General features: G+C 44.1%; 1 protein-coding gene across 3 annotated transcripts in view; it reads right to left on the minus strand.

Moving 5' to 3' along the window:
- Window positions 1–15,290, minus strand: part of LOC138752493 (rho guanine nucleotide exchange factor 19) — a 34,857-nt gene extending 19,567 nt beyond the window's left edge. For all 3 annotated transcript variants that reach the window (XM_069915310.1, XM_069915311.1, XM_069915309.1), the window contains exons 1-3: window positions 14,927–15,290; window positions 12,615–12,683; window positions 9,973–10,214 (exon numbers count right to left, since the gene is read on the minus strand). In XM_069915310.1, coding sequence (XP_069771411.1) covers window positions 9,973–10,214; window positions 12,615–12,660 — 288 coding nt within the window. In that variant the 5' untranslated portion in view covers window positions 12,661–12,683; window positions 14,927–15,290. The remainder of the gene's footprint in view (window positions 1–9,972; window positions 10,215–12,614; window positions 12,684–14,926) is intronic.
- Between the last annotated feature and the right edge of the window lie 409 nt (window positions 15,291–15,699).

A 15,699-nucleotide genomic window follows, 5' to 3' on the forward strand; every position in this document is an offset into this window, starting at 1 on the left:
GGAAGAACTAGAAACAGCCGTAGAAATGGAAGTAGAGGACTTAAAAAAGAAATTAGAAAAATCTAATAAAAAAGTTAAAGAGACACAAGAGCTGTTAGCTCAGAAGATAGATATAATGGAAAATTATAATAGAAGAAATAATATAAAGATAGTGGGCCTTAAGGAAGATGAAGAAGGCAAGAATATGAGAGAATTTATAAAAGATTGGATCCCCAGGGTCCTAGGAAGACCAGAATTACAGGAAGAAATGGAAATAGAAAGGGCACATAGAACATTAGCCCCGAAACCACAGCCACAACAAAAACCAAGATCCATTTTAGTAAAATTCTTAAGATATACAACAAAAGAAAATATTTTGGAGAAAGCAATGAAGAAAATAAGAGAAGACAAAAAGCCACTGGAATACAAAGGTCAAAAATTTTTTTTCTATCTAGACATAAGTTTTAAACTCCTGAAGAAGAGAAAGGAGTTTAATACAGCAAAAACGATCCTATGGAAAAAAGGATATAAATTTATGCTAAAGTACCCAGCGGTACTTAAAATAGTTATTCCAGGGCAGCAAAACAGACTATTCTTGGATCCAGAGGAAGCACGAAAATTTGCAGAACAACTACAAAACAGGCAGAGAGATGAAGACATGTAACGAGAGTAAAAATGACCACGAACTATATGTATGTGTGTATATGGGTGTATATATAGGTGTGTATGTATATATGTGTGTATATGAGTGTATCCGTATTTAAAGGAAAATATATAGAGTATAGATAAAAATTAAGGGAAGGAAAGGGAATAAGAAGGGAATTAAGAGAGTGACCTTTGTTACATATGAAAATTGAAATCTTTTCTGGGGGGGCTGGGTGGGGAGGAGTTACGGTCACTGCGAAATCAGTTGACGCTTGCAAGTGAATTCGCAAATCCAAATGGAGAGGGGAGATGTGGTTGCCCGACAAGGGATAAAGGGCAACTCAGGAAGGGGAGGGGATAGTGGGGTTAAAGAAATTTTAGATAGGAGAATAAGGGAAATGTTTGATGTTTTAGAAATGTTGTCTTATAAAGTGTTCAAAACAAGAAAGCAGAAATGGATAAGAAGGAAAGGTGATGATGAGGAAACGGAAAGGAAAGATAAACGAAGTATGAAATGGCTACGTTGAACTACATGACTTTAAATATTAACAGAATACATAACCAGATCAAAAGGAATAAACTGCTAAATTTACTGAAAAAAGAAAAAATTGATATAGCATTCGTGCAAGAAACACATTTAACTGAAATGGAGCACAAGAAATTAAAGAGAGATTGGATAGGACATGTAACAGCAGCGTCATATAATTCAAAAGAGGAGTAGCTATATTAATCAGTAAAAATGTACCAATTAAAATAGAAGAGGAAATAATAGATCCAGCAGGGAGATGCGTAATGATAAAATGTCAGATATATTCGGAGTTTTGGAATTTACTCAATGTATATTCACCTAACGAAGAAGATCAAAAATTTATGCAAGATATTTTTTTGAAGATAGCAGACACGCAAGGGAACATACTAATAGGAGGGGATTTCAACCTTAATTTGGATTCAAACATGGATAAAACTGGGAAAAAAATTAACAGAAAGAACAAAGTAACTAAATTTATAATTAAATCGATGCAAGAAATGCAACTTTTGGATATATGGAGGAAACAACAACCAAAGGAAAAGGAATATTCATATTATTCGGGTAGACATAAAACATACTCAAGAATAGACCTATTCCTGTTATCCGCTCGTATGCAAGACAGAGTAAGAAAAACAGAATATAAAGCTAGAATATTATCGGACCATTCACCCCTGATATTGACAATAGAGTTAGAGGACATCCCTCCAAGAATGTATAGATGGAGATTAAACTCCATGCTACTTAAAAGGCAGGATTTTAGAGAATTCATTGAAAGACAAATTAAAATGTACTTTGAAATAAATACGGAATCAGTGAAAGATAAGTTTATACTATGGGACGCAATGAAAGCGTTCATCAGAGGGCAAATAATAAGTTATGTAACCAAGATGAAGAAGGACTACAATCAGGAAACAGAGCAGTTGGAAAGGGAAATAGCAAATATAGAAAAAGAATTAGCAATGAAGGAAGATACAACTAAAAGAAGAGAATTGGCAGATTAAAAAAATAAAATATGAAACACTACGAACATACAAGGTGGAGAAGAACATAATGAAGACAAAACAGAAATATTATGAACTAGGAGAAAAAACACACAAAATTCTAGCATGGCAGCTTAAGACAGAACAAACTAAGAGAATGGTATTGGCATCAAGGAAAAAAGACAAACAAATTACATATAATCCAACGGAGATTAATGAAAACTTCAGAGAATTCTACGAACAATTATACCAAACTGAAAACGAAGGGAAAGAAGACAAAATAGATGAATTTTTAACTAAAATTGAACTACCAAAATTACAAATAGAGGAACAAAATAAATTAACAGAACCATTTGAAATAGTAGAAATACAAGAGATAATAAAAAAACTACCAAATAATAAAACACCAGGAGAGGATGGATTTCTAATAGAATTCTATAAAACATTTAAAGATTTATTAATTCCTCCCCTCCTGGAAGTAATCAACCAGATTGATAAAACACAAAGCTTACCAGATTCATGCAAAACAGCAATAATTACAGTAATACCAAAGACAGGGAAAGATCCACTCGCACCAGAGTCATATAGATCAATATCTTTACTTAACACAGATTATAAGATAATAGCTAAACTATTAGCAAACAGATTAGCCGACTATGTACCAAAAATAGTAAATCTAGACCAAACTGGATTTATTAAAAAAAGACAAACAACAGACAATATTTGTAAATTTATTAACTTAATTCATGCAGTAGAAGGGAATAAAGCTCCAACAGTAGCAGTTGCTTTAGATGCAGAGAAGGCCTTTGACAGAGTAGAATGGAATTATTTTATTCAAAGTACTATAAAAATTCAGTTTACCAGAGAAGTATATTAATTGGATTAAAGCATTATATAAGGGGCCATTGGCGAAAGTGACAGTAAATGGATATATATCAAAGCAATTTAACTTAAGCAGATCAACAAGGCAGGGATGCCCACTATCACCCTTATTGTTCGCGTTAGCTATAGAACCACTAGCAGAATTGATAAGAACAGAAAATAAAATAAAAGGGATAAAAATAAAAGACAAGGAATATAAAATCAGTTTATTTGCAGATGACGTTATAGTATACTTAACAGAACCAGAAATATCAATAAAAGAATTACATAAGAAATTGAAGGAATATGGAGAAGAGTCGGGTTACAAGATTAACGCAAATAAAAGTGAAGCAATGCCAATGAATAATGCGGATTTCTCAAAATTTAAGAAAGAATCACAGTTTGGCGGGCAGCAACCTCCTTTGAAGAAGACCGCAGAGCCCACCTCACTGACAAAAGGCAAAGGAGGAAAAACCCAACACCCAACCCCAACCAACCAATTTTCCCCTGCAGCCGCTGCAACCGTGTCTGCCTGTCCCGCATCGGACTTGTCAGCCACAAACGAGCCTACAGCTGACGTGGACTTTTACCCCCTCCATAAATCTTCGTCCGCGAAGCCAAGCCAAAGAAAAAGAAAGAATCACCATTCAGATGGCAAATGCAAGCAATATGATACCTAGGTATACAAATAAATAAAAACCTCGGCCATCTATATAAACTCAATTATCCACTAATGAAAAAATTGCAGGATGACTTAGAGCATTGGAAAGACTTACCACTAACACTAATAGGAAGGATAGGATAAACTGTATTAAAATGAACATTTTCCCAAGGATACAATACCTATTTCAGGCATTGCCAATACATTTGATGGAGAAATTCTTCAAGGAGTTAAAGAAAATAATAAGGAAATTTTTATGGAAAGGGGGGAAACCGAGAAGAGCACTAGATAAATTAACAGAATGGTATAAACAAGGAGGCTTACAACTGCCAAACTTTAAAAATTATTATAGAGCCGCACAATTAAGATATCTATCAGATTTTTAATCAAACAAGGGAAAAGCCAGATTGGACTAGATTAGAACTAGATAAAATAGGGGAGAAGATACCTGAACATATATTATATAAATGGGATGAAAAATTGGTACAACGTAGGAATTCTCCAGTATTACATATTCTGCTCAATATTTGGAAGAAGATTCATGTAGAAAGGAATAAAACAAATTACCAATTACCAAAACTAATACTGACGCAAAATCAGCTAATCCCTTTTACAATAGATAACCTTTCCTTTAGCGAATGGGAGAAAAAAGGGATCAAAAGAATAGAAAATTGCTTTTTGGGAAATAAATTACTATCCTTTGAACAAATGAAGGATAAATATAATATAACTCAAGATACAGTGTTGGCATACTACCAACTGAAATCCTACTTGAAGGACAAATTGGGAAGCAGTCTGAGGTTACCAGAGGGAAGTAATTTTGAATATGTGATTACAGACACAATGATAATCAAAAAATTAAACTGCAAGAAAAGGAGAATGAGGAAACAAATGGTAAAACTAAACAAAAATGGGAACAAGATTTAAACATAAAGATAAAGAAGGAAACATGGGAGAAGTTATGCTCTGGAACTATGAGAAATACAATAAACACGAGGTTACGTATGATACAATATAACTGGATACACAGGCTATACATTGCACCTCAAAAGTTAAATAAATGGGACCCAACAGTATCTGACAGATGTTTTCGTTGTAAAAAGGAAATGGGAACAACAATTCATGCAATCTGGACGTGTGAGAAAGTGAAAAAATTTTGGGAAGATCTAAACCAGATATTAAATAAAATCACAGAAAGCAATAAACCAAAAAAACCCAGAGATCTTCCTCCTAAGTAACATAAAAAAACAAAGAATTTGGACTTGATTTGGATGGTGCACAAAAAAGATTTGTTAGGATAGCCCTAGCTGTAGCAAAAAAATGTATTATGTCAGCCTGGAAATTAGAAGATAACTTGAGAATACAACAATGGTATATAGAAATGAATAAATGAATTCCATTAGAAAAAACAACATACAATTGAAGAAATAATATTACAATATTTGAACAAATATGGGAGCCATACATGAAACACAATAGAGAAAACCTACCGGGGACATCTACCACCTAAAATGACAGAAGGAGAAGGAAATGAAAAGAATTGACTCAGTGGAATTTCTTGTTTAATTTTATTGAGTGACAACATTGTTTGACGAGTTTAATGCATCTTAGATTCTGTACTTTAAATGAATGGGAGGGGAGGTAGGGAGGGTGGGATGGGAAGCAGGGGGGGGGGAGAAAATGACACTATATATTTGAAAAGAAAAATGTATGTATCTTGATCAATGTGGTTTATAGTGTGAAAAATAAAAAATTTATTTAAAAAAAACTTCGTCAAGACTCGTCTGAAGACCATAACCTCACATCACATCCTTCAGGATCTTCATTGCTGCTCCTACCAGGTTAGGTTTATATCAACAAAGGGTTTCTCTCTGGGCACTCTTCCAGATGGCATTAAGATCAACTTCAGTTTCTGTTAAACCTCTACCCAGTTTCCTTCTTTCCCCATCTCACACAGAGTAGAAGTGGCAAGATTGCTTCCCGTGGTAGGGCAAGTCTAGGACAGGACGGCACAACTTCAGGATAAAAGGGAGTCAATTTAAAACCGAGGTAGAAATTTTTATTCAGCCAGAGGGTCACAAGTCTGTAGAACTTGTTGCCACAGGCAGCTGTGGAAGCGAGATTGTTGGGTGTATTTGATAGACAATAGACAATAGACAATAGGAGCTGGAGTAGGCCATTTGGCCCGTCGGGCCAGCACCACCATTTTAGATCATGGCTGATCATTACCATCAGTACCCCTTTCCAGCCTTATCCCCATAACCCTTAACTCCGTTACCCACAAGGCAGGGATTGACAGGTATTTGATTAATCAGGGCATTTGATTAATCAGGGCATCAAGGGTTACAGGGAGAAGGCCAGGGAGGGGGGCTGAGTGGGAAGATGGATCAGCTCATGTTAGAATAGCAGAATAGACTCAATGGGCTGATAGGCCTACTTCTGCTCCCATATCTGGTGATCTGTCTCCTCCAGCTCCTCCCCCTCCCTTCCATTCCCTCCCCATCATCTCCCAGCCCTTCTCTTCTACACTCCCACTGTGACTTCTCCCCTGTCCTTTCATCCATCCTCTTCCACGTTTTTAAACAGACACTTGCCTGTTTTTTTTGCTCACATCTTGACAATGGGCTCAGGCCCAAAACATTGGATGCTGTGTTTCTCCAGCACTTTTGTGTATTAGCACCATTCTTAGTAAAGATGAATCACTCAAGGCTGTGAATTGCCCCACTCATCTCAAATCTTTTCTTGCCAGTAAGATTGCATCCCACAAACATCCTGCAGTTCAGTTTACCTTCATCACCACTGCTACTCAAATCTCAGCAGGTAAACTGTAGCTTACAGATGAAACTTCTGTTGGTACAACACTCATAGAGGCCAAACTCAGTCCTCAACACAGTCACTGAAGCATGTGGAGACAGGCCTGGCATTCAACCTCTACTGACCTGGACACAACAATCAAGGTTTACAACAAGACCTTGGTAGACATCAGCCCACATCATGATAGTCACTTTTCACTGAAGGAAAATACAAACAAAATTCACCACTGACTTCAAAATGCTAGCACAGTCTTTGATCTGCATTTGAAAACCAATCATTCAGTCCAGACACAAACTCAAGAACAACCAGACAACAGTAATTCCTGCATATTTTGGAGAGACACATTTACCTTCAGTAGGTTTCTAAGAGTTATTGTAAAATACAACACCCAATTTCCAATACTTCCTCCAGTTTCACTGGAAGGATGAAAGAACTCTCCTGGGCCAACAACCCTAGAACTGAGAATCTAGTGACTCTCAGCCCACTACCTTGGAAAGTCTATCCTTTGCATGCTCCACAAATAAGACATTCTGAGCTTAGTTCTGAGATTACCAGGCGGGGAGAGGAAATGGAGTTTAGGAGGTGCACAAGACTGCATTGGTGAAATCTGCATTTTATTTGGCTCCTGGGAAGCTTTGCTCGCTTCTGCTTGGAATGTAGGAGGATCGTGCAGGATAGTATTGTTGACAGGAAGACACAGCAGTGCCTAACTTCCTAAGAATGTTGAAGCCAGCAAGGCCACCGGCCACTATCCTACAGAACAATAGAGTGTCCCGGCTGCATCATAGCATGGTATGGTAGCTGTAAAGCTATAACGACATGGATTATAACTAGGGTTTCCCTTCCCCCTATTGACATATCTACAGGGAGCAGTGCTTAAAGAAGGCTCAGAGAATCATTGAGGATTCTTACCATCCAACCTAAGGTATTTTTAAGGCACCATATTCAAGGAAGAGGCACCTTCAGGCTGGGAAATAGCTTCTTCCCACAGACGGTGGGACTGTTCCATGATCCTGGAAACCCGTAACTTATTTTTGCATACATTTATTTTGGATTGCTATGTAATACATGTTATTTGTGTGCACTATGGTCTGGAGATGCACTGTTTTGTCGGGTTGTACAATCAGATGACATTAAATTGGAATCCTGGAGCAGAGGCCCCACCCGTGGGAGAAGGTGTGAGATAGGCATCCACCTGTCGAAGAGACTGCAGTTCCCACTTTGGTCTCATCACCCACTTCAGAACTTGCACGCCTGAAGCAGAATCAGTTCATTCTCAGTCCCAAAATGCTGCCCAAGGAGGGGATTTTTAAATAGGACTATAAATAGCCTCGTCCATCCCCTAGTCACAAAATAGTTTCCACCTCCATTCCCAATCCACGTTCTCCTATTGTCACTCATCTCTTCTTTAACCCTCATTAATGGCCACACCTGGGCTCCACTGTCTAAATTCCCTATTGTAAGGTAAAACATCATGAGATGGGAATGTGTAAGGAGTTACCCTGGGCAGGGCTGTAACAAGATGTGAATGCATCCTTGTACTTACAAGATAAGAGAGACATTGATGGATTGAGAGGCAGGAAGCTAGCAGGGAAAGGATAGCAACAGTTTTAGTCATTGGACAAGTAATGATATGATGATGTTCTAAGCACGTATCCAAGGGTATAAAAAAATCACCATTTTGCTGATAACGGCAGAATGCATTCTCCGACTAACATTGTTAGTCGCAAGTGTTACAATCCGGTAATAAAGAACAAAGAACCCTGATTTCGACTCAGTCTGGTGTTTGTCTCACTCATTCATGAACAAAGCAGACCTAACACTACCTCTGCTCATTGACCATCTTTCTTTATATACAATTCTTTTTCCAACATTCTTCTCCCCCCCAACCCTATATCTGTGAAATTTCTTGGGATAGTTTAAAATTAAAAAGGTACAATTCAAGCAGATCCAATGTTCAAATTTTCACTCAAGCTCTCACTATTCTGAAACATGGAAGCAAAGGAAACTAGCGATGAAAATGTTCACTACATGTAAACTCAGCCATCATTTCACAAGTTAAACAATGCCACTCCCCTCATCAATCATGCCTGGGGGAATTACTTCCAACAGTGACTAGGATTGATTATGTATCAACTAATTCTCTGCACTATTTTACAGAAAAGTGATCCTGCAGCATTTGGGACATGACGTAGGTTTTGGCCGAAACTAAAACTCCAACTCCTCCTCCAATACTGATACCACCTTGATGTTTGATAGCAAGTGGAGTGATCAAACAGGTAAACAAAGTTTTCCTGATTACAGGCATACTTGCCACTCGAAGTTTACTTTGAAGGTTATCATTTCATCGGCTGGACGGCAAGTTCCAAAGTATTAAGGCAACAATGATGGCTTGTTGAGTCAACAGATCTCAATGCCAAACAATTTTAAGTGGACCACCATTTTATTTTTGGAAACAATACATCAAAAGACAACTTGCATGCAAGCAACTACTAAAAGGAAATCAGATCTGAACTGTGGAGATACAAACAGCTCCAATTATAGGTGAGAGATCACCACTTCTATTTATTTCCAAGTGTTGGTAATGGTTCTCATTTGCACTTCCCCTCTCACCTTACCTAATTTGTTTCATTATTCACTTTGCCATTACCTTTTTAACCATACGTTATGCCTCACTTAATGCCTCAACTTTTTACTTCATCATAGACTTGATCTTCTTTTCACTCGGCTCGAGACTTGTTTAGCAATCCAAGAGTCAGAGGGTTACTGGATGAAAACAGGCCCTTCAGCCCACCCAAGTCCTGTCATCCAATGACCTCCCATTTATCTTCTTCATCTCAAATATTGCAGAAACTTCCCTCAGATTTACTGGGGTGATTTTTAGCAATTGGCTAACATTGCCAACTCACGTGAATGGAAGGGTGTGCAAACCTTCAGAGAGGCATAGATAAGGTGGGCAGCTAGCACCTCCCCCCCACCCCCCACCCCCCACCCAAGGCAGGAACAGCAAACACCAGAGGACATCTCTACAAAGTGAAGGGAGGAAAGTCTAGCAGAGACATCAGGGAAAAGGTTTTTATTTTTTTAAAAGTTGTAGGTCCCAGGAATGGTAGTGGAGGCTGAAACATTAAGGGCATTTAAGTTAATCTTAGACAGGCACATGGATGAAAGAAAAATAACGGGTTACAAGGTAGGAAGGATTTAGCATTTTTATTTGGGAAGAACATGTAGGTTGGCACAAAACTGAGGGCTGAAGGGCCTGTACTGGACTGTTTAAACTTCACACAGTCCACACTCAAGGTCAGAATTAAACCCAGGTCTCTGGTGCTGTGAGACACTGCACTGCCCACACTTTTAATAAAACTTTCTTAAATATTCATACAAAGGTCAATCAAGCAAAACTGTTCATTTCTCTTAACAGATGCTTCCCCCCCCCCCCTCTCTTTTTCAATTCAAGGCAAAAGCAGCAAGCCTCCCCATCCCAGTTTTACATTAGTACACACCTCCTGATGCTGGTGCTCTTGGGTAGTGAGGACCTCCAACAGGCCACTTTTCTTCACCTCTGGGACGTCACGCCACAACATGAAGCTGGAGTCTTTGCGAGAAACCTGAGAGGAGGTATTCAGTATGGAGGACACAACAAAGCCCGCGAGGGACAGGGTGACATCCACCACAGAAGCATCTTGCGTTGGCTTTGCGGGGGTCCTGTGCGTAGACTGGAACCAATAATTCTGGTACAATGGCTCTAAGGAAATCACACAGAGAGGGGGGAAAGATTTGAACCTGTCCACAAACAAGGTCCACTCCAACTATTGCATGAGGAAACATCTTGCAGCAAACAGAATCACATTTTAACTTATCACTATTGACTTAACTAACCCAACTTAACCCCCTTCTAATTCTAAGCACCCATGTAAGTAAGTTCAGAAAAGTTCTTTGGTTCACAGTCCAATCTCACTTCTTATTCTTCCAAATTCACTGGTTGCAGGCAATTCTTATACTATGCACAGAATTTAACATTTATAAAGATCACCAGACTTTGGTGTTTGAAAGGTAAATGGTTACCGCTCAGGAAGGTTCTTGTCAGTTTTCAGAGAGAGATTTGTTGTTTCAGGACATCCACAAATGATTCCTTTTTAATCCAGTGTCTTGCTGACAAAACTTGTCCCCTCAGGGTTTTCCAGGATAACGTCTTTCTTTCAGATCACCAGAGTTCCTTTTTGTTTCACTTATTCCAAGTGAAACATTAGACAGCCAGTCCTCTCCTCTTGCATGAACCACAAGGACTTTGACCAGGCTGAACTAAGAATTCACAACCCATCTTCCAAATGGGGTTTTCTACAAGCTTGCCAGCTTGTCCTGTTCCAGTCCCAGCTGTTGTTACTGACTGTAATACTATAGAAGTTATCTGTTTCGCTCTCTCTCCCCCTCTGACTGAGAGAAAGCCTGTTTGACTCTCTCCACTTGCAAAACCACATGACCCTCCTAGAACAGCAAGTTCCACTGCAGTCTGTCTGCGGCTCCGACAAGCTCTTTCATCTGTAGCCTTCTTGTCAACAACAATTCATTAGTGAAGTCTCTTGGGCACTCTCCAAAGCTCTTGCAAAAGCTGTGGGACTGATAGGTCTAGCATTAGCAGAGCTCCATTATTTCAAATAAGATCTGTTTTAAAGTGTTTGAATGTGACCTACTCTAACAAACCTTTCCCAATTTATCTCCCCAAAACATATCTATATACTCTGTCACAATAGGCTCATCTCCACCTACCTGCCTTTTCCTCATAACCCTTAATTCCTGTTCTATATAAAAATCTATCCAACCTTGTCTTAAATATATTTACTGAGGTAGCCTCCACTGCTTCAATGGGCAGCAAATTCCAGATTCACCTCCCAAATCAGTTCCTCCACCCATCCTAAATCTACCCCCCTGAATCCAATTTCTGGTCTTCCCGCACCAATGGGAACAAATTCCCAACCTATCTTATCTTTACCTTTCATAATTGTATAGATTTCTGTAAGATCCCCTCTCATTCTTCTTTCAGGGAGTTCTCAATCTCTCCTCAAAGCATCTTTCATAATAGGATATTTGCAGGAGCCAAACAAAGCAACAATGTGATAGTTTTGTACAGAAGTTTTCATGCAGAGGTAAACATCACCCAAAGCTGACCACTTAAGAGGGATTCTTGAAGGCAGTCAGGCTGGACAGTTGTCCTGTCAACCTGCACATTTTGCCCTCTGTGCAAACTGCGCTACAACTCACACAAATCACTTGTGACACAACAGCCAGATCCCTGGGTCTGGGAGTAGTTCAGTTGAAAGACTGAACTTTAACCTTGGTTATAATGGGGCTCACACAACCCAGTGTGTTGGTATAGAGTTCTCCAACGGGCACAGCTGTACAGGAAAGTTTTTTTAAAAACTCCAGATGTTGGAATTCTGAAATTTAAAAAGCACTCAAGCAGATCAAACAGCATCTGTCCAAAGAGAAACAGAGATAATGTTTCAGACTTATGACGAAGTGCTGACTGTGGCTTTTTCCCACAGCTGCTATCCAACTTGTTCCCAACATTTGATCAGAGAGGAACAGCACAGTATGGGCCCTTGGGCCCACAATGTTGTGCTGACCTATATAACAGCAATTCCATCCTTGCCTACCTCACAGCCACAACCTTCAATTTCTCTGACATTCACACACCTCTCTAAGAAGCTTTTAAATGTCCCACCTTTTACCACCCCCCCCCCTGCAATCTAGTTCCAAATTACACCCAGTTGTGCAGTGCAAAGAAATGCAGATATCTTCTCCCCCCATCTTTCAGCAGAGAAACTGCATCTTCTGGGCCAAGACTACAAAGGTAACCAGAGTGGCCCCAGGGTCCTACAGACAACCTAAAGCCAGAGGAACTCAGATCAGGTAACATCCGTGGATAGAAATGTCAGTCAGAGTTTCAGGTCGGGGCACTTTACCCAACCTGACCCACTGTGTACCCCCAAACTTATTGTTGTTTGCTCAGAGATGCAGCATCTGATGTTTTCAACCCAAAATGCCCACCATCCTGATACTTCTCGATCTGCTGGCTTGCTTCTTGCTCCAGACTCCCACATCTGCAGCTTCTGTGCTCCTACAGCATTAGCCCTGGTCCACTTACGTGTTTTGATGTACTTGGATTCTCTTTTTGGCAATAATTCAGACATTTCTCCACTGAAATCTTCCAAGTCTGTTAGAGGGCAAAGCACACAGGGGTCGTTAAACACAGAGTCTCACGCAAACCCAGATGATGTCCAGATCTTAGCCCTCGAGGGTAGAGTCAGTGAGGGTAAACCAAAACTCAGAGCGGGGGAAGAACAGACCCCTCCCCCTCCCTTCACAATCCCTGCACCACCCAGGGGGAAAGAACAGACCCCCCCTTCACAATCCCTGCACCACCCAGGGTGAAGAATAGAACCCCCCTCCTCCTCCTCCCTCACAACCCCCCCTCCTCCTCCCTTCACGGCCCCCCTTCCTCCTCCTCCCTTCACGGCCCCCCCTTCCTCCTCCTCCCTTCACGGCCCCCCCTTCCTCCTCCTCCCTTCACGGCCCCCCCTTCCTCCTCCTCCCTTCACGGCCCCCCCTTCCTCCTCCTCCCTTCACGGCCACCCCTTCCTCCTCCTCCCTTCACGGCCCCCCCTCCTCCTCCTCCCTTCACGGCCCCCCCTCCTCCTCCTCCCTTCACGGCCCCCCCCTCCTCCTCCTCCCTTCACGGCCCCCCCTCCTCCTCCTCCCTTCACGGCCCCCCCTCCTCCTCCTCCCTTCACGGCCCCCCCTCCTCCTCCTCCCTTCACGGCCCCCCCTCCTCCTCCTCCCTTCACGGCCCCCCCTCCTCCTCCTCCCTTCACGGCCCCCCCTCCTCCTCCTCCCTTCACGGCCCCCCCTCCTCCTCCTCCCTTCACGGCCCCCCCTCCTCCTCCTCCCTTCACGGCCCCCCCTCCTCCTCCTCCCTTCACGACCCCCCCTCCTCCTCCTCCCTTCACGACCCCCCCTCCTCCTCCTCCCTTCACGACCCCCCCTCCTCCTCCTCCCTTCACGACCCCCCCTCCTCCTCCTCCCTTCACGACCCCCCCTCCTCCTCCTCCCTTCACGACCCCCCCTCCTCCTCCTCCCTTCACGACCCCCCCTCCTCCTCCTCCCTTCACGACCCCCCCTCCTCCTCCTCCCTTCACGACCCCCCCTCCTCCTCCTCCCTTCACGACCCCCCCTCCTCCTCCTCCCTTCACGACCCCCCCTCCTCCTCCTCCCTTCACGACCCCCCCTCCTCCTCCTCCCTTCACGACCCCCCTCCTCCTCCTCCCTTCACGACCCCCCCTCCTCCTCCTCCCTTCACGACCCCCCCTCCTCCTCCTCCCTTCACGACCCCCCCTCCTCCTCCTCCCTTCACGACCCCCCCTCCTCCTCCTCCCTTCACGACCCCCCCTCCTCCTCCTCCCTTCACGACCCCCCCTCCTCCTCCTCCCTTCACGACCCCCCCTCCTCCTCCTCCCTTCACGACCCCCCCTCCTCCTCCTCCCTTCACGACCCCCCCTCCTCCTCCTCCCTTCACGACCCCCCCTCCTCCTCCTCCCTTCACGACCCCCCCTCCTCCTCCTCCCTTCACGACCCCCCCTCCTCCTCCTCCCTTCACGACCCCCCCCATCCTCCTCCTCCCTTCACAAGCCCCCCTCCTCCTCCTCCTCCTCCTCCTCCCTTCACAATCCCCCCTCCTCCCTTCACAATCCCTGCACCACCCAGGGGGAAGAACAGACCCCCCCTTCACAATCCCTGCACCACCCAGGGGGAAGAATAGATGCCCCCCTTCACAATCCCTGCACCACCCAGGGAGAAAAACAGACCCCCCCCCCTCCCTTCACAATCCCTGCACCACCCAGGGGGAAGAACAGACCCCCCCCCTTCACAATCCCTGCACCACCCGGGGAGAAGAACAGAGCCCCCCCTCCTCCCTTCACAATCCCTGCACCACCCAGGGGGAAGAACAGACCCCCCCCCTTCACAATCCCTGCACCACCCAGGGGGAAGAACAGACCCCCCCCCCTTCACAATCCCTGCACCACCCAGGGGGAAGAACAGAACCCCCCTCCTCCTCCACCCTCACAACCCCCTCCTCCTCCACCCTCACAACCCCCTCCTCCTCCACCCTCACAACCCCCCCCCCTCCTCCACCCTCACAACCCCCCCCTCCTCCTCCCTTCACAACCCCCCTTCCTCCTCCTCCCTTCAGGACCCCCCTCCTCCTCCTCCTCCTCCTCCCTTCACAAGCCCCCCACCTCCCTTCACAATCCTTGCACCACCCAGGGGGAAGAACAGACCCCCCCCCCTCCTCCTCCCTGCACCACCCAGGGGCTCTCCTTAGTCTGAGCCAGTCCCGCCACCTGAACCCAAGCGCCTTTAACTGAAGCATGAACGGAAGGCACTTGTGTGCAGACTCACGCGAAACGCGACCTCCTCCCTCACGGCAGCATTCGCTCAGGAGCCTGCAGGTGCCGCTTGGAGCGGCAGGTGCGCGGGATAATCCCCCCGGAATCAGCGGGAAGCCCCCCCGAACACAGCGATCGCACGCCCACCCAGCGCCTGCTCATTCTCCCAGGTCCGCCGCCCTCGGAGCCGCTGTAGCAATTCCTCCCACAGTTGGTGCGTGGCTTTGGCAAAGTTGCCATGAACGGGGAGGCTGCGACCACCACCAGACTGACCCCCCTCGCAGTTCACCGGCTCCCGGCGGATGCGCACATTCCGGCCTTTGAAGTCCCACCCGGAGAGCAGTTGCTCTGGCGACGGCTGGAAAGGCAGGTTGGCCCTGTGTGCCCACTGTTTTGATCGTGAATGTTACATTGGAAAGGAGGGGGAGAATGGAAACGTCCATGTATCAAGTCAAGTTCATCATCACATTGCATAACCCAACGAGCCAGCGTTCACTGGTGACACACCATGCAACACAACACTTCCAATCAATGCAGATGCAGGAGGAGAAATCATCTATATAAATAATTAAATACATAAATTTTGAGTCTTGGATGATGGGAGTGAGCAGTTCCTTTGCTCGTTCAGCATCCTCACTGCCTGTGGGAAGAAGCTGTTCCTCCTGTATCTCTTTGGGAAAGATGCTATGGGTCCTTAAAGGTTTGGTCAATGATCCGGGTAGATTACCAACGGGGGTAGGGGGTGGGGGTTGGTGGAGGGAGACTCCAGTGATCTTCCCTGGCACT

This window comes from Narcine bancroftii, chromosome 2 (assembly GCF_036971445.1).
Source record: "Narcine bancroftii isolate sNarBan1 chromosome 2, sNarBan1.hap1, whole genome shotgun sequence".
Classification (NCBI taxonomy): Eukaryota; Metazoa; Chordata; class Chondrichthyes; order Torpediniformes; family Narcinidae; genus Narcine; species Narcine bancroftii.